The sequence below is a fragment of the Balaenoptera physalus genome (genome assembly GCF_965194825.1).
Source record: "Balaenoptera physalus genome assembly, chromosome: 2".
NCBI classification, from domain to species: domain Eukaryota; kingdom Metazoa; phylum Chordata; class Mammalia; order Artiodactyla; family Balaenopteridae; genus Balaenoptera; species Balaenoptera physalus.
In genome coordinates, this window is record NC_138883.1 from 150,511,048 (window position 1) to 150,528,552 (window position 17,505).

At 45.5% G+C, this 17,505-nt stretch overlaps 1 protein-coding gene across 7 annotated transcripts in view; it reads right to left on the reverse strand.

Annotated features, from left to right (window-relative positions):
* Nucleotides 1-17,505, reverse strand: part of DIP2C (disco interacting protein 2 homolog C) — a 364,119-nt gene that overhangs the window by 181,578 nt on the left and 165,036 nt on the right. For 4 of the 7 annotated variants that reach the window (XM_082442364.1, XM_082442363.1, XM_082442366.1 and 1 more), the window contains exons 2-3: nucleotides 4,093-4,164; nucleotides 2,382-2,549 (exon numbers count right to left, since the gene is read on the reverse strand). In XM_082442364.1, the coding sequence (XP_082298490.1) occupies nucleotides 2,382-2,549; nucleotides 4,093-4,164 (240 nt within the window). Of the gene's footprint in view, nucleotides 1-2,381; nucleotides 2,550-4,092; nucleotides 4,165-8,114; nucleotides 8,132-17,505 lie in introns of those variants that run through there. The other 3 variants (XM_082442368.1, XM_082442367.1, XM_082442369.1) reach the window with 2 other exon arrangements.

Genomic DNA, 17,505 nt, shown 5'->3' on the forward strand with positions numbered 1-17,505 from the left:
TGTGCCCAGGGAAGTGAGGGCTGCACTTTGGGAGACAAACTCTGTGGCAGGATGAAAATATAGACCAAATTGTGCACCTGGCACCAGAGAAGCAGAGCAGTTGTTAATGTGAAGAAGCAGAACCGATCAATCACAGCAGTGCCAGTAAGCTTCACTTTCTGGAAAATATAAAACACAATGGGCTGTCCTAACCCCAGGGATGAGGGAAGAAATCCTTGTCGAAGTGACACTGCACTGAGCTTTAAAAGATGCACAGGTACAGGCAGAGGGCACAAGCACATACAGAATGCCTCACATGCAGTGTGACATCGGATGTAGGCTGGAGGAGGTGAAGAGAGGTCAGGCTGCTACCCGTGAAGCCCTTCTGATGCAGACGAGTCTGCACTCCGGGTGGGGCCGTCTGCCTTCTCCACAAGAGCAAAAGTGGACGATAAACTCGCCCTAACCAAGAGAGGCTCCTCTCTGAGGAGGCTGTTCACGTGGATCCCACAGCCGATGCCCAGAGAGCAGGAAGGAAACAGACAGACTTGCCCTCTGGTCACAGTAGCCGCATTCACCAAGATTTTCACAACTACACAGTCACAGTAAGTCCTTGTAACTGAGCACAAGCCGCCTGCTGTTGGAGGAAAGGCGAGCTGGGCTTGGAGAAGACTGGATCTACATAAATCACTCACCACTCAGAAACATTTGATGCCAATCACGTGGAAAGTTATATCTAGCCAATACATGCATCATGGGAATAGAGGGACTATTTGGTCAAGGAAGGTTTCACTATTTATGGTAACATTGGAATGTTACTACCTCACATCACCATGGCCTTGTCATGAAAGCAGTGAAGACTCATATAGAAGCTAACACCACGTCATTAAGATATCCCTGGAGACAGTGGTAGAGAGTGGATTTTAGCTTCTATTTTCACAAATTTTATCAGCTTCAGAGACTAATGAAAAATATATAGTTTCAGAGACTAATGAAAAACTGCAAGAGAACTAGAACCAAATAAGTTCTCCCGAATAATATCTTCTCTTTGATAATGATTTTCAATATATTCTGACCCCTTACTTCATTAAATACATAATTTTCTTTTTTTCTTTCTAGCTCTGGCACACTTTCCCTCATCCAGCTTTAGGTGAGCATTCAACACTGTGCTCTCCTTACTGCTTCCCAGAGACCATCTTATACGAGTGACCATTCACCCAGGGCAACTTCTCAGAAATGGGCAACTTCTCAGAAATGGGCAACTTCTCAGAAATACATATCAGCAATAAGAACTGCAAAACTACCTGGGCATCTGTTCACCCAATCCCAGCAGCATGGGTGAACCTGCCTTCTCCTTCCCAATGGGAATGGCGTGGCCACAAGGGCCACGGAGCAGTGTTCCCAAGCAGCGCTCACAGCCTCACACATCCACAGGTGCAGCAGTGAGGCATACAGAAATTGCGACGGGGCCCCTGCAGCTAACGCCCAACTCCACCGCCCGCCTACCACCGCTCCGCTCTTCCCCACACAGACATGCATCACGCCTGTCAGCAAGCTAGCATGGAGAGGAGGGCAGAGCCACAGCGGAGAGACCCGGCTGGGTTCCCTCCTCTAAGATCCTGGGGGCCGACTGTGACATAACAGCTTAGTGTCTGTACCTGATTCTCAAACAGTGCCTTTTATTTGAGGTAAAACCCTGAAGCTTATAAATGCTTATTCCTTATTGTACTAAAAGGTGCACTGAACTCATCTTTATGGGCTTCTTATATTCAAAATATTGCTCACTAAAATAATTTTGACCTCTGAATAGGATCACGACCTCTAAGAATACACTCTATGATTAACTGGTTCAATTTTTCAATTTCAAAACTCCATAACTGCCCTCTGGAGGTAGGAATACCATGGAGCTACAGACCTTACTCCCTGAAGCAGATCTCAGAGGCCAGGATTCATTACAGTTCATCCTTCACCCAGGTCTCTGGCTATGAGACAAAGGTTAGCGGAATATCAACAATTTTAGGAAGAATTGTATGATCTGTCATGCATTCTTCTTTCTTAAGTGTTTTGTAAGTAGTGCTCCAAATGCAAAAATATGGTTGTAAAAACCGAGTATTATATTTTAATAGAAAACACTCAAAACTGGGCCCTGAGTCAGCAGGATGATCATGGTCTGGGGTCTGTGACAAGCTCTTTGCCCGAGGAACACTGTGGCCTCAAATAAGTCGCACAAGTTCAAATGGAGAACAGGGGCTCAGAAACAGGACCTCCTAAGTTCCCCCAAGGCTGAGCCCTCACTTCTGTTTAGAAAGGCATTAGGTGGACAGTCCATTGCAAACGTGCCCTGCCGTGGGGTGTGTGTGTGTGTGTCTCTCTCTCTCTCTCTCTCAGTTAAGTGCGCTCACCGAAACGAAAGTAAAACAGTGGCCGGTTTCCTGCGGTGCTGGCCGCCCGCTCTCTGACCGCGGCGTCTCGGATGTCACATACCCCGATGTTGCCAGCCTGCAGCATTCTTCTCGGGGCTCCTTCACTGTGCTGCAGTCTACACCGGACCACGGCAGCTCCATTCGCTGCTGTAACAAGTTGAAAAAAAACTAATTAATTCAAACTTTAGTTTTTTTTAAATTTGTTACAGCACCGAGCAGAGCAGCCGACCCCATGCAGAACAGCACAAAGAACATCAAAGGGACCACGCCACACAGGGCCACCCTCAGCGCTCAGCAACACGGGTCAGCCATGTTCTTGGCACTGTCGCAGCTCCAGAGCCATCTTCTGGGAAGGTGCAGAACTGCTTCTGTTTCACTTTTGTTTGGTAAGGCACGGACAATAAAATCTAGCAACCCAAAGGGTCTACAGTCTCCCCGCCAGCCTTCCTCCAAGACCAGGAGGGGCCACGTGCAGACAGGAATTCATCACAACAGCTCTGCTGGAGCACGAGAAGAGGAAAGCGGGGAGACCACATCTAGTCGTCTGCCCACGTGTGCTCTGAAGCCTCTCACACATGGGGTCAGCTAGACAACACACTTATTTTCCATCCACTCAGACAGCTCAGAGCTTCTTCCTTTTACAGACTAGACAGCAGGAAAACCCAGGCCGTCATGTTAACTTTTTTAAGTACCGAGAAAAGAAAGAAATCACACAAAACCAAACAAAGCTAAAAAAGCAGCAGAAACTCAACACACAAGTTAAGTGTCCTGGAATGTGAGCCACAGGTGGGGACACTCCTTCTGCGCCCACAGCACTGGAGGCTGTGTCACAGCCCGGAGAGCCGGTGGGCCTGCACTGGGCCTGCACATGCAGACTTGAACCTCTTCTAGTAGAAGCGGCTCAGCAGAGCTTCACATTTGTTCCAACAGTGAACACTGGAGAGTCCATTTCTGTTGCTGTCCTTCCTCCTGGAGGACTTGTGTTAGCTTTAAGCCTTTCCTGATGCCCAGAAAATTCTCAAGGTTGCCCTCGGGCTGAACTGAGCTTACATCAGAACGGAGTGTTACAACTGCAGCCCAGTATCATCTTCCTTTCCCTGAAATGTACAGAACCCAGCTCGAGGGCAGAAATTCTACACACTTGCACACGTGAAAACGCTGGAATTAAACAGAATCTGTACTTGGGGAAGAATCCATAACGCTGACAATCACGTTTCAAAAAACAACCAACCTTTACGATTTTATAATACCAGGCAGGATGTTACATCATTTTCTAGATTTCTAGATTGGCCCTCCACCCCTCACCAATGACGTCAACGAAAACCTTGGATTAATTTAAACCATTATCAATAAATTTAACTAAGACAAAAGTCATGTTTAAACCATAAATGCTCTCATATTTTTTATGATTATAGCATTTTAAAGTAATCAAACATATTACTGCGGCTCTATGAATAAAGTACCTATTAAATTTATTAGGCACATTTATAGAAAAGTCATATGTATCTTCTAAATTCACAAAATATCCTGCAATCACACAAAGGAGTAGGATGTGCCTAGTGCCACCTCAATGGCGTGATCTGCATGCAGACTGGGGACTGAGGGAGGACTTGTGTTCAGCTGTTCTCTCGCGTGTTGCAGTTAACTCTTAAAATGGGATGCTTTATGCTACTCATCAAGGTTTACGTACTTGGAGGCTGGGGCAGGTAGGCTCCAATCAATTTCGATCTCTTCTTTTCATATCCTTTCTGTGTGATGTCACCTGTAAGAGAAGGAAAGGGAAGTTCAGAATGCTTTCACAGGTAGAGCTGAACACTCAACTGAGAAGACACAGTCACATCTGTGTGTGTCTTCTATTTCCTTATAATTATAATTTAAGAAGAAAGCACTTCATATCATTCACCTTGACGTTTCCTCTGCTCACAAATAAATATTCATTTAAGTTATATAAAATCCTTTACTACGCGCACACATGCTTGTCCCCAGCGCCTTCTCACAAGGTTTTGGCTCTGAAGGGGTCCAGAATTAGATTCTTGCAATCTTATTCGCATCTGTGGGGCAGGAAACCTCCCCGGTCTACGCGGCTCTCATTAACTCAATCAACAACGGATTCTGCAGGTGTCTACCCCAGTGAGAGCTGGCCAAAACCACCACTGATTAGCATCTTCCTCCATTAATGAGATTTTTTTTCTTATCAGGCGTGTCAGTCCCAAGGACTATACTTACTGCTAGCGTATTTTTGAAAATAAGTGTCTAAGGCGAAATGAAACAGTAGATAAAACAAAGCAAGAGAACATAGGACCTATGGAATCCAAAATATATGAGAAAGAAGCTTATCATTAAAACAGGAATTAAATTGCTGATGCCAGAGATTCAAGGGCCATTGCTAGGCTGGCATTTTCCCCAAGTGCCAAGTACCTGGGACAAATAACCTTTATGACATGCAACAGCCTTTCCCAACTACAAGCTCGAACGTACCCAAAATGCTGATTTGTGCCCTTGAATTTTTCTGAAACTGTTAATTTTTTTCCTAATATTCTGACCAAGCCATCATTCCTAAAAGAGCTAAATACTAAAGTTTTAATAAAAATACAGCAAACAAATGAAAAGTTATAATGAGTCACACACAAGTTGCTAAGTCCGCTTTTCCTGGTGGTGGTGCTCGCTACATTTGATCAAACCAGAGGGCACCCTGACCCAACCAGCTCACAGCTCACTGCAGTCTTGTCCAGCCCATGAAACACATGACTAGTTTATGCACATGGAGCTGTAAACAACACAAATATATGAAAACACATCCCACTATTGAGCGTTTCTGGTGCTAAAACAAACTGACCGCTCTTTGAAGATAATAAAACTATGAGAAAGCTATTTTTTGTGCTAATTGTGCTGCTGCTCAGCATTTTATAAACTCGAAACCAGTTTGCTCCCTGAGGGGATGCCTAGAGGAAAACAGAAGCACGAGACAGGGAAAGGAGCACGTGCGTGAGGGTGTGTTGGTGGGAAAAGCACATACTGGCCTGTTGGGAGGCCACCTGAGCACAGGGTAGACACCTACTATTTACTGGGTGTTTCCCTCCGGTGCTCTCCCTTTCCCAGCCAACCCCACAGCTGCTCTGCACAGTCCTGCCATCAAATCCTAGCCTGATGAACCAGCCCCTTCCAGTTTGTTCTTCACCCAAAGTTCAGCTTAAGTTTTGAGGAGGAGATCAAGATGGCAGAGAAGATGTGGCGCTCACCTCCCCCCATGAACAAATCTAAACTACATCTACATGTGGAACAATTCTCACTGAAAACTAACTGGAGACTGGCAGAAAGACTCCTGTACAACTGGGGCTGTAAGAAAGAGCCACATGGAATAGGGTAGGAAGAGAAGTGATCAGGTCAGGAGCTGTGCCCCAGGGAGGGGACTCAGAGGAAGAGGGAGATCACAGGAGCAGAGATCTGCCCTGGGGAGTGAGTGGTTCAGCCACAGATCAGGCGCCCTGGTCCTGGGGTCTGACACAGTGAAGATGAGTGCTGGTTGGAGGGCCCATGGACTAACAGGAGGGCTGTGGGAAGCCTGGGCTCCACGGTGAGGAGTGTGCACGCCGGCTTGCTCCCATGCAGGGTAGAGTGAGGGCTGCTCCAGCAGCTGCTGGTTTCCCATAGCCTGAGCCAAGCGACCGCTCCAGTCCCGCTTGCTTCATGACGGGGAGAAGGCCCAGCTGTGAGACTCAGAGCAGCTCAGACCCAAAGCAGCGACTGAGTGGGGTGGCGGCAACAACTAGCAGCGCTTACACAGGTGGCGAGTCAGAAGCAGCCCTGACCTCTGTCAGCGGCCAAACCCCCAACCCCACTGAGAGCCCACACAGGCACCTCTTGCTTCAGCACTGCTGGGGCGAGGGGACTGGTGCGGGGAGCACGGAAAATATACACTTAAAGGGAATGGAGCCGGCTTGGACCTGACCCTCAGTGCTTCTGCTCCAGGAACTTGGGACCTGGCCCGGCCCCGATAGGGTGTTGATGCCACCGAGCAGAGGGGAAGCCCAGCTCACACCTGGCTCCAGCCCTCACCCCTCCATCTTCAGCCCCTCCTCCTAAAAGGTGAGAGCTGCCAGCACACCCTGGGGTAAGACATGACTTGTGCTCACAACAGATAATGAAGCAAAAATAAACAATTTACCAGATAAAGAATTCAAAGCATTAGTAATAAGGATGCTAACTAAATTTTGGAAAGGAATACATGAACATGGTGAGAATTTTAGTAAGAAACTAGAAAATATATTTTTTAAAAAGAACCAGTCAGAATTGAAGAATACAATAAGTGAAATGAAAAACACACTAGAAGGAAGGAGAAGCAGATTAGGTGATAGTGAAGAACACATAAGTGATCTGGAAGATAGAATAATGGAAATCACACAAGAAGAACAGTAAAAAGAAAAGCAAATTTAAAAATGGGAACAGTTTAAACGATCTCTGGGACAACATCAAGCACACGAACAACCACATTATATAGGTTCCAGAAGGAGGATAGAGAAGAGGGTAAAAATGTATTTGATGAAATTATGGCCGAAAACTTTACAAACCTAAAGAAGGAAACAGATATCCAGGTAAAGGAAGCACAGAGAGTCCCATCCCAAACAAGATGAACTCAAAGAGACCCACACCAAGACATATCATAATTAAAATGGCAAAAGTTACAGACAGAGGATTCTAATGGCAGCAAGAGAGAAACAAAGAGTCACATTCAAGGGAACCCCCATAAGGCTATCAGCTGATTTTTCAGCAGAAATATTGCAGGCTAGAAGGGAATGGCATGATACACTTAAAGTGCTGAAAGGTAAAAACCTGCAACCTAGGATACTCTACCCAGCAACGTTACCATTCAGAATTGAAGAAGAGATAAAGAACTTCTCAGACAAGCAAAAACTGAAAGACTTCATCAATACTGAACCTACCGGACTTCCCTGGTGGCGCAGTGGTTGAGAATCTGCCTGCCAATGCAGGGGACACGGGTTTGAGCCCTGGTCTGGGAAGATCCCACATGCCGTGGAGCAACTAGGCCTGTGAGACACAGTTACTGAGCCTGCGCGTCTGGAGCCTGTGCTCCGCAACAAGAGAGGCCACAATAGTGAGAGGCCCACGCACCGCGATGAGGAGTGGCCCCCACTTGCCACAACTAGAGAAAGCCCTCGCACAGAAACGAAGACCCAACACAGCAATCAATCAATCAATCAATCAATCAATAATAAATAAATAAATAAATAAATACTGAACCTACCCTAAAAGAAATGTTAAAGGATCTTCTCTAAGTGGAAAAGAAAAGGCTACAATGAGAAGAATCTATAGGAAAAGAAAAATCCCACTAGTAAAGGCAGACATATAGTAAAGCCTGAGGATCAACCATTTAAGCTAGTAGAAAGATTAAAAGACAAAGTTCAGCTCAAGTTTTAAAAATTTCTCAGATGAACATTTAAGTATGGGCGGGGGGGGTCTCTCCCTTGAAGCCAATCTCAAAGGACACTCACTTTTCACTCTCATTTTAAATTTGGTCTTACTTTGGAAATCTCCAGTTGTTAAGATCCTGGCCTAAAGGAACACAGGCGCTTTCCGCATGAAGCCACAGCTCCTCTTTAAAGGGGAGATGTTAATGTCGGCCTCACAGGGGCGTCCACTCAGGTTCCTGACCCCACAGACTCAGAAAGGCTGGATGGGAGGCGGAGTCAGTACCTCCACGCACGTGTTCTATTTCAGCTCCACTACTAAATCATGCCACTAAGCAGTCAGCTCGGAGAACCAGATACGACTCAGAAATCCCAGGCTGCTATCATCTCTCGAAACCTAGAAGAGGGAAAGGGAGACACTATTTATTGAATAACTTCCACACCCCACGAATTTTATCTAAATCACAGGTTGGCAAACTACAAATCCAGCCTGTGGGCTGTTTTTGGAAATAAAGTTTTACCAGCACACAGCCATACTCCCTGGTAAGCACCACAACACACAGTGTGCAGCCTGCATAGCCAGAAGTATTAACTACACGGCCCTGTCCTATGCGTCCTAAATAATCTCTTTTAATCCTTATAACAACTGATTTTATAGGTAAGAAGTCGAGGCGCAAATAATGGTTATGTTTCTCGCCCAGGTCCCCAGATCTAAGAAGAAAACCACCTCTGTCCAAGTCCAAAACTTTTCCCATGAAAGCCACACCTACAGTCTCCACTCAAGCCTCCACTCTGTGACCACTGGTCAGCATTCTTGCCACCTGATGTCCTGCCCAGTTCTCCGCCTGACCCGGACACCCTCCTCAGGGACAACCTCGCACCCCACTGCCTGCTTCCATGCCCCCAGGCCCTGCCCTGTCTCAGTGACATCCCAGCCTTGCGCTCTGGCCACACAGATTTCTGCACAAGTCTCATGAGGCCTCAGATGGCTGCTTACAGTTTGTTTTTGTAACATATATGAGTGGCTTATCTTCAAAGCCAGGCTGTGACACCTTCACGGGTCAGTGTCCTACAGAACCAAGTATGACCCCTCTGTTTTACAGACCAGGACTATGTATTGATGGAGTTAATCACAAATGAGCAGCAGACACCAACATACAGAATGACTTCAAATAAGTGACTGGACAGATGCTGCATTCATAATCAGGGAAAATGCCTGGTGATTATTTAACTGTTTAGTGGCCATGTGGGGAAAGGACAGAGGGAAATCGATGATTATTCCATTATTAAAGTGTGCGAAACACCAGCCTGGCTCATGTGTTACGTAAAGGATCCAGCGTCTGCGGCAGGAGCAGGTTCCTCAGGCATCCCAAGCATCAGGGCTAAAATGTCCTCACTGCGTTTCCTTTTCCACGCAGAAAGTCCAGTTATTTTAAACTCTGGAGCTACTTTAGCATCTGGTAGACTGAGGTCCAACAGACTATCTATGTCAAACTCACTGCAAATTTATATAAGTAGGGAGATCTTGTGTTCTGAAGCAACCAATGAGGATAATATAGTAAGACAGATAGAGAGGTAGATGAATGGAGATAGAAAGAATTGAAAGGATAGACAGATGACTGATAGAAGGAAGGAAGATGGATGAAAGATGGGTAGGACAGACAGAAGCTGGCTAGCTTTACACACAACTCCATCCACCCCGAGCCCCTCCTTGGTTTCTGCCTGAGGTTGACCTACAATCAGTGCCATGGTATCACCATGGAAACACACAGTGTTTCTCTTCACTTTACATCCATTCAGGCTAAAGTTGGATGCTTTAGCATCCAACTTTGGCTGCTCCTCCCCTCTGCTCCTCACTTTGGATCTGTAATGAGCACAGTCTTCAGGATGAAACTTTGTAAACTCAATGCAGAAAGGCTATGAGAGAGAGGAACCCTACTCCACATCACATTTCTAAGCAAGACTTTATTAAAACCTATCAATCTATAAAGACTATTGCATGGTTTACAGCAGGTTAATTAGTATTCTTTCAACCTGTAAGCTAAAAGAACACTATCAAGGAAACATGTAGATCACTTCGCCCATGCTGCGTCTACATTTTGCTCCTTGAAAAGGAGCAAACAGTTGCTGATGTTAAAGGACATGGACCACAGGATCCCTTGCTTGAGAATTTCCCATACAAAATTCCAAAGAGTGTATTTTCCATGCTTTGATACTCAAGACACCCATCTAACTCTCTTTTCATTTTACGAATAAGAATGTATGACAGAAAAGTAAACACATAAATCGTTTGTAACTTCAGTGAAGAGAAAATAAAAGTGATTTTTTGAGACACCTTCTACTTTATCAAAAATGTTATTTATATTGTTATTCTTGGACAAAGAAGTCCCATAAGACCAAGAATTACAACAGTAGAAATTAAAGTTCTCATGTGTTCTGTAACAAAGGAACGAGAGGTTTACAGCCAAGTCATAAATTTGAACTGAAAATGCAAGTCAAGTAAAGCTCCCAATGTACGGTTGAATCTCACTAAGACAGAGACCATTCTCCACCCCGCCTGCCCCGCCCCCACCCTGGGAAGAATTCTTTTTCTTACTTATATTGTAGTCCAGAGTTTCCAGGCAAACCCTGAGTCTTAGAAAAGCGAAGGAAAAACCAGCCTAGGAAATGCAAGAAGGGAGGTGATACTGCAGCTCCTCTCTTTTTCCATCCTGGCCTCATTCTGGCAAACTTGGACCCCACAGGAATTTGCAGAGCCCTGTGGGTGTTGGGTCAGAATAGGACAACCCGCAGAGCCAGGAGTACCCCCAAGAGGGGAGTATGTGCCCCAGAGCCACCTCCACAGCTGGGTAAGCGCCGAGTAAACAGACCAGCCTAACAGGGACGGTTTCCATTCTTGGTGTCAGAAGTTTATTATTTAATGCTGGAACGAATGCTTTATATAACAAAGCAATCATTTCCATGTTTGGAATTTTACGGCTGTCAGGAACCTTCCGAACGCCTCTCTCCTAAGCCGCTGGCTTTATAAGGCTTAGGGAGCACCCTTGACGGCCTTCCCCCTCCCACCCAGCTGCTGGAGGCACATCTGTCATCTCTGTGGGAAGCGTTTCTTTTCTGCAGAGAGACTGTGCTGTCCTGGCAAGAACCCACCTGTCCAGGGGAGTAGAAGCAGGCAGACCGGGAACCTCTTCTCGCCCTGAACACAAACCATACGTCAGCTAACTTCTCTGGTCTCATCTTTCTCAGTGATAAAATATTGGTAATAACACCTATTACCGTCCACCGTAGTTGAAAAGATCAAATACACAGAACGTGAAACGTCTCAGAAAACATGAAACAGGGAAGAAAACATAGTTTAAAAACCCAACAAGTACTCATGTGGTATCTATTACACGTGCAAACTTGTGAAGGACACTACCAGGCTCCCAGGCGCGGCTCCTGCTCCGCGTTGGGCGGGAAGAATTCCATGCTGGGTGTGCCAGCCAGCAGTACATGCGAAGAGCAGGATGGCTCCAGAGGAGTGAGGCCGAAGGCAGCAGATGACAGAGGTATCAGAAATCCTGAGGAAACCTGAAATCCCAACCTCTTAGGCATCCACGCACTTCTCTTTTATCCCCGCCACGGTAACCGGACCTGGGGTGCCATCAGCTCTCCCTGTGTCCACCACACAGCGGCTCGCAGCTCTGGATCTCAGTCCCCAGCGCCCGCCGCTCCCCACCCACTGACCTCCCACTAAGAGGGTGGTGAGACCGCGGGGCCTCGTCCTTGGAGCCTGGCGAAGGCTGCCCCGGGACTGCGCACAAACCCATCAGCAGCACCTTCACGTCCTTCCAGAGCCTGGGCCCACAACTCGAGATGTCACATCACTTCCCAATTATTGTGTTTTCCTTTGTTGCTATCTTACTACTGGATATATCGCTCTTTCATTTTTCTCAGGTTTATGCCATATTTCCAATGTAAAATTTAGAAATTTGAGTTCTATAAGGATATTTTAAGTAAGGTAATCAGGATAAATATAAACCCTTCTCTAGGATTATAAAATCACCAACGCTTATTCAAATACTCAGGATGATGGAAAAAAATTCTCAACATGATTGGGATTTTTACATTTATGGGAATAACCATAAAGTTCCTCAAAACATTTAGTTAATGGCATGACCAGAAAGAAAAATATATATTTTAAATATGCAGTATGTTGAAATCTTAACTCTAGCCAGTAAGGTCCGGATGTTACCACTTAACTTTGACACTTGTCAGAGTCAGGAAGGGTGAGTGCAGGTCCACAAACACAGGGGCACCCCAGTTCCAGCATCTTCTCATCCTCTTACAGAGTCTTCCACAGAACAGAAGTTTTCATCTTGATGAAGTCCAATTTATCCATTTTTCATTTTAGGGACTGTGCTTTTAGTTTCAATCTAAGAACTCTTTGCCTCATCCTCAGACTCGAAGACTTCCCTATTTTGCTAGATGTTTTGTAGTTTTACATTTTACACTGAGATCTAGGATCCTTAAGTTAATTTTTGTATAAGGTGTGGGATTCAGGTCTAGATCTTTTTCTTTCTTTTTTTTGGCCTATGGATGTCCAATTCCTCCAACATGATTTATGGAACAGGTCATCCCTCCGCCATTGAATTGGTTTTGCTCCTTGGTCAAAAATTAATTGGGCATTTTGTGTAGGTCTGAGTTCCCCACCCCATTCCACTGCACTGTGGGTCTAACCCACACTCTTGACAACTGTGGCTACACAGGAAGCCTTAGCATGGGGAAGAATGATTTCTCCTACTTTATTCTTCTTTGTCAAAGCTGTTTTGGCTATTCGAGGGCCTTTCCCTTTCCACATAAATTTTAGGAAAAGTTTGTTATGTCTACCACAAAGCTGAGAACTTGATAGGAGTTCTCTTAAATCTACAGATCAATTTAGGAAGAATTGACATCTTTACGCATTGCATCATCTGATCCATGAACAAGGTATTTAACTCTGATTTCTTTCACCAGCATATTGTGATTTTCATCATCCTGATCCTTTGATAATGCACATTTCCATATGGAACCTCTATCCTTAGGTTCCCGAAGAAAACAGTCCAACTCCAGGTCAATTCTAGAGTGTATGTGCCTGGCTCATCCCCTTTTGACCATTTCGGACGACATCCTCTGAGCCATCGGCCAGGATGAACGAAGAAGGGAGGGCCCAGCCCTGACCACACGTGACCTGACAGTAAGAAAAACCACAGCACAAGCAGCCATAACCCTGTGTGTGGAGAAGGCACAGACCTGGATTCGGGAAGCGGGGACTGGCTCCCAGGGGGTCACTTACCCGGCTGTAAGTCGGCTAGGAGCATAACCTCCCCAGCCCTCAGTTTTCCCATCTGTACAATGAGGAGCCAGACTCGGATCTACAAAGTCTCAAGAGCCCTGCAGTGAAAGCAGGGGTGCAAAGCAGACCCAGAGGGCTCCCCTCTTAGAGGTGAGACTACGGAGAGGCAGAGAGATGTAAGGGAGGACAGGAAGGCGCATGCAAGAAGGGACAGAGGGGAGCAGGGGTTTGGTTCTGTGGAGACTGGGCAAAATGCAACATGACAAGCAGCTGCAGCGTGTGCGAGAGAAAACGTGCAAGAACCCAGGAGTTCAACGTGAAATACAGCAGGGGATTCACCACAGGATCCTGAGACAAGAAAACAGGGCTTATGGAAATCAGGTAATTTTAATTAAGCCTAAAAACACAGTTTAGGAGCGAAGCATGGTTTAAAATTTCTCTTTGAATGTGAAGCGGTAGGTTGGTAACTAGGGCATCCAGCCCACACTGAAGGGTGCTCGTGCCCTCCCGACATTTGGGGAGGGGCTGCTGTTCTCACCCAGCATCCCAGGCAGACCCTCAACCCAGAGCACCCAGTCCTCCACTTACTCAGAAGCCCACTCTCCTCCTTGTGCCCACCCATAGGGTCTCACTGCCACCACTGGGAGCCCCGCAGTCCCAGGATGCCACATCACACCAGGTGAGCGCATCACAGGTAAACAAGGTCCAGGTTCTGTGCACTAGCTTCCTGGCTTCAGGCAACCACGTTCCCCTTTCACACTGTAAATTCCTCATCAGTAAGAACATCCTCCATCCCATCATCACTGGACAGGGCACAAAGCGAATACATCCACCACTTGGAGCCTCAAGCCATGAGGACCACCCCGCTGGAGATTCCATGTGTAGGGGGCAGAGGAAGGGCCCCTCTCAAAAATCAGACAGCTCTTTTGTTTAGAGGCAGAACCAAGGCAAAAACTGCTTTTTTTGAGCAGGAACAAGGCCTTTTAACACAAGATTTATAGAGCATTTATGTAAGTTACATGTCACAGGAACTTGCACAGACCAAACGCAGGAAAACATCAACCCATCACATCAGCTGGATGAACCCCAGCGAGCCCCTTCTCTTGTGAGGAAATATTTAAATATACACACACTTATATTTTCTCCACAGTTAAATTTAAAAAATCATTTCTGGCACAATGAGCTTAAGTGCTTAAGTGGAAGTAAATGAAAAAAAAAAAAAAGAACAGAAAAGCCCAACCCTGTGATTCCTTCCCCACCCCCACAAACTGTTAATAGATTTTGAATATTGGTCTGTGTGGGAAGATTTCTGTTTTTCAAGTAAATGAATCTTTCACTGAAGAAAAATATAAAAGATGCTGAAGTGTATCTTGCAGATTTTTAAAAAATCAGCGGGCAAGGAGAAAGTACACACACTTTATCTCCTCCAGTAGTTTCTGGTTGTTCCACTGTAGCAGCTGCTTTTCTTTTTACCAACTTCAGAATGAATCCTCACCGATGGTAAGGAGCAAGGGAAGAACCTTCATCTCAACTTGTAACACCCGTTTGGTGCTGCAATTAGCTGACTACTCTGTCTTCTGCCAAAAGCTTATCCTCTACAAACTTACACATGATCCAGTAAAGATCAATCCCACGATGCACATCAGTTACATAGATCTAGACAAACCTGATTTGTGGAAGCCAGATGCTCAACATTCGTCTGAAGAGCACAATGGTAAGACAGAGGCTTCACTGTGACAGTCCCCCAGGACGTGGGCTACAGAATACAGGGAACATGGAGGGAGGCAGAAGTGAAATTTCTTGAGGCAACTATCATACATTGGGAGGTGGAATCTCAAAACATAAGTGCCACAAAATTAGTTATTTTGGAATAGGCTGGGATAGGGAAGATATCTGTGAAGAGTTTTAAAAACACTTCAGTTTTTGCAACATTCCGCTATGCAGTTGACTTATTTCCTAGCAATCTTCTCTGTGGCAACAACGATCTTGTCCCCATTACTCTTCTGGCCTGTGATCACTTCTTGCTTCACTAAGGGTAAAGAAAGGAATAAGACATCTACAAAGTGCTGTGTCCAAGAAAGCATTCTTGGTCTGAACATAAGATAACCAACTGAAGGAAAGTGCTTGGAGCATTTCCGCTGAACCTCGCTGGCTGTGCGCAGGCGACTCTGGGGGAACGTGATGTCTCTGACAGCCAGCCACCTGGGCTACACAAGCCTTGCGTGCTCCTCTCTCCCAGTCCCGGCCAACTCCCACTCCACCAGGACTCAGAATGGGGCCAGGCTCAGCATCTGCCGCAGATGAGCAGTCCAGACACTGTCATCCTTGCTTCTGCTGGTCCCCTGGCAGCTTTTTTTAGTGGGCTTGTTAGGAATGCACTTTCTGTCCATCAGTGACTGTTTGACTTACATTTTATTTACCTGAAATTCAATTTCTACCCATTTCTTCTCAGCTAAATAAAATTCTTCAAGGAGGAAATCTGCTCACCTTCCCCTGTATCTTCCCTTGAGTATTTAATCTTCCATCAGCATACCTAGCACCTCAATGTTAACTCACACTCTACCCCAGGGACAGCCGAAGCCCAAAAAAACTTCCACTGTGCCACTGAGTTAAGGAACCTATGAGAATATGTTGAATCCTACTGGCTAATAATTAATAAAAAATTTCAAAACTCTGTAAATGCTTACGTATAAGTTTCTCTGTACTGTATGATTTATTTGCAAACTGACATTTCTTACCAATGTTACTCTAGTTTACAAAGAACTGTTGACCGTATGAAGAATGACTTCCTGTTTTCGTGGAAGGAACCAATTCTGAAAAACTTAGTCTAAATAATTTTCTCCCCTAAGCAGGCAGACCCTCCTCAACATTCTTGATTACTTTGAATGGACTGAGAATACCTTGTTCAGTGGAAACAACACCACCTGATCCCCCCGACGGCAAGACTGGTGGACGCGCACCTGCAGACTGGTTGCCAGCACTGGCCCCAGGAACCAAGGCGGCCACATCTAACATCTGTGTCCCTTTTTGAACTGTTGGGCTTTTCCAAAGGACACCTGGGACTTCTAGTCGTCATTCATCAAACTGTTCATGTTACCCTACAGAATCCACACACTAATCCCTGGAACTTCATAATGACCCAAGTGCTAGCTTAGGGACCCAAGACCACCATGGTTGGAGGGGGGTGGATGGACCCCAACTCTAAGCTGGTCAGCTCCTGCTCAGAAAGGTTCCTGGGCCACCACAGAGAGTAAGTTTAGACCCAGAAAATAAAACTGGTGACCCCCTCAGCAAGCACAGACCACCTATAAATGTTCACAGGGATTTGGGCCAGGTCAGGTCCTCTGTGTAAATCCACACACTAGGAGCACCCTGGTAGACGTACTCACTTCCCTCAAAAACCACCCCCTGCCCCGGGTCAGCCAGCGGTCAGGGTCAGAGGCTCACACTCTGCTCCCTGACGCTGTCCTGCCTTTCCCACCAGCAGGGCCCCGAGCAGCTTCAGGAAGCCCAAGATGCTGGCCAGGCGACTGCCTGTCACAGGCATGGTGATGTAAGCCTAGTTTTCCTCTTTGAAATGAGGGGCCACCACAGCCCTCTGTTTCTTCTCTCAGACGGGATAGAACACTGCATCAAAGGGGCACTCTGACCTTCTAGAAATCCAGGATCTGAAGAGCACACTGCTACTGTCCAAGACTGAATCACCTCTGAAATGGCTACAAAATACAGCTTTCACTTGGCCCTTATTAAATAAGCGTCGTACTCATTCCTACTCAAAATTCCCAAACACCATGGAAGTGACCCTGACTTTTATTTTCCCATTCATTCATCCAACAGATCCTACTACGTGCCAGAAACAGACACAACCCCTATCACTAAACAATTGCTGAATGAAAGATTAAATAACAGTTACATTCTCACTTTTAAACCATGTTTAACGATGTACATAAAGTGGTGCCTAAATTAATGAGTCCAGTGACTTTCTTAAACAAATTGCCCCATCTGGGCAAGTAATGGGAATAAAATGGAGACAAAGATTTTATTAGAAAGATAAAAATGACTGAATATTATCTCCCTCTTATAGTTTTGCAAGATGCAGAATATTCTAGGATTTTTATATCATTTTATCTTCAAATTATACATATATAAATATATATAACATATATAAATATTATATATGTATAAATATATATATTTAAATATTTATACATATAAACTTTAAAATTCTGCTTTCTAAAATAATGGCTCTGTCCTGAAAAGCCCTGCAGTTAAAGGATTTGGGGGGGTGGGGGGCAGGAGGGCAAAAAACATACTAGAAGACGTGTAGTAGGCTAGTTTTTTTGAGTAAGTTTGTATAATGGTT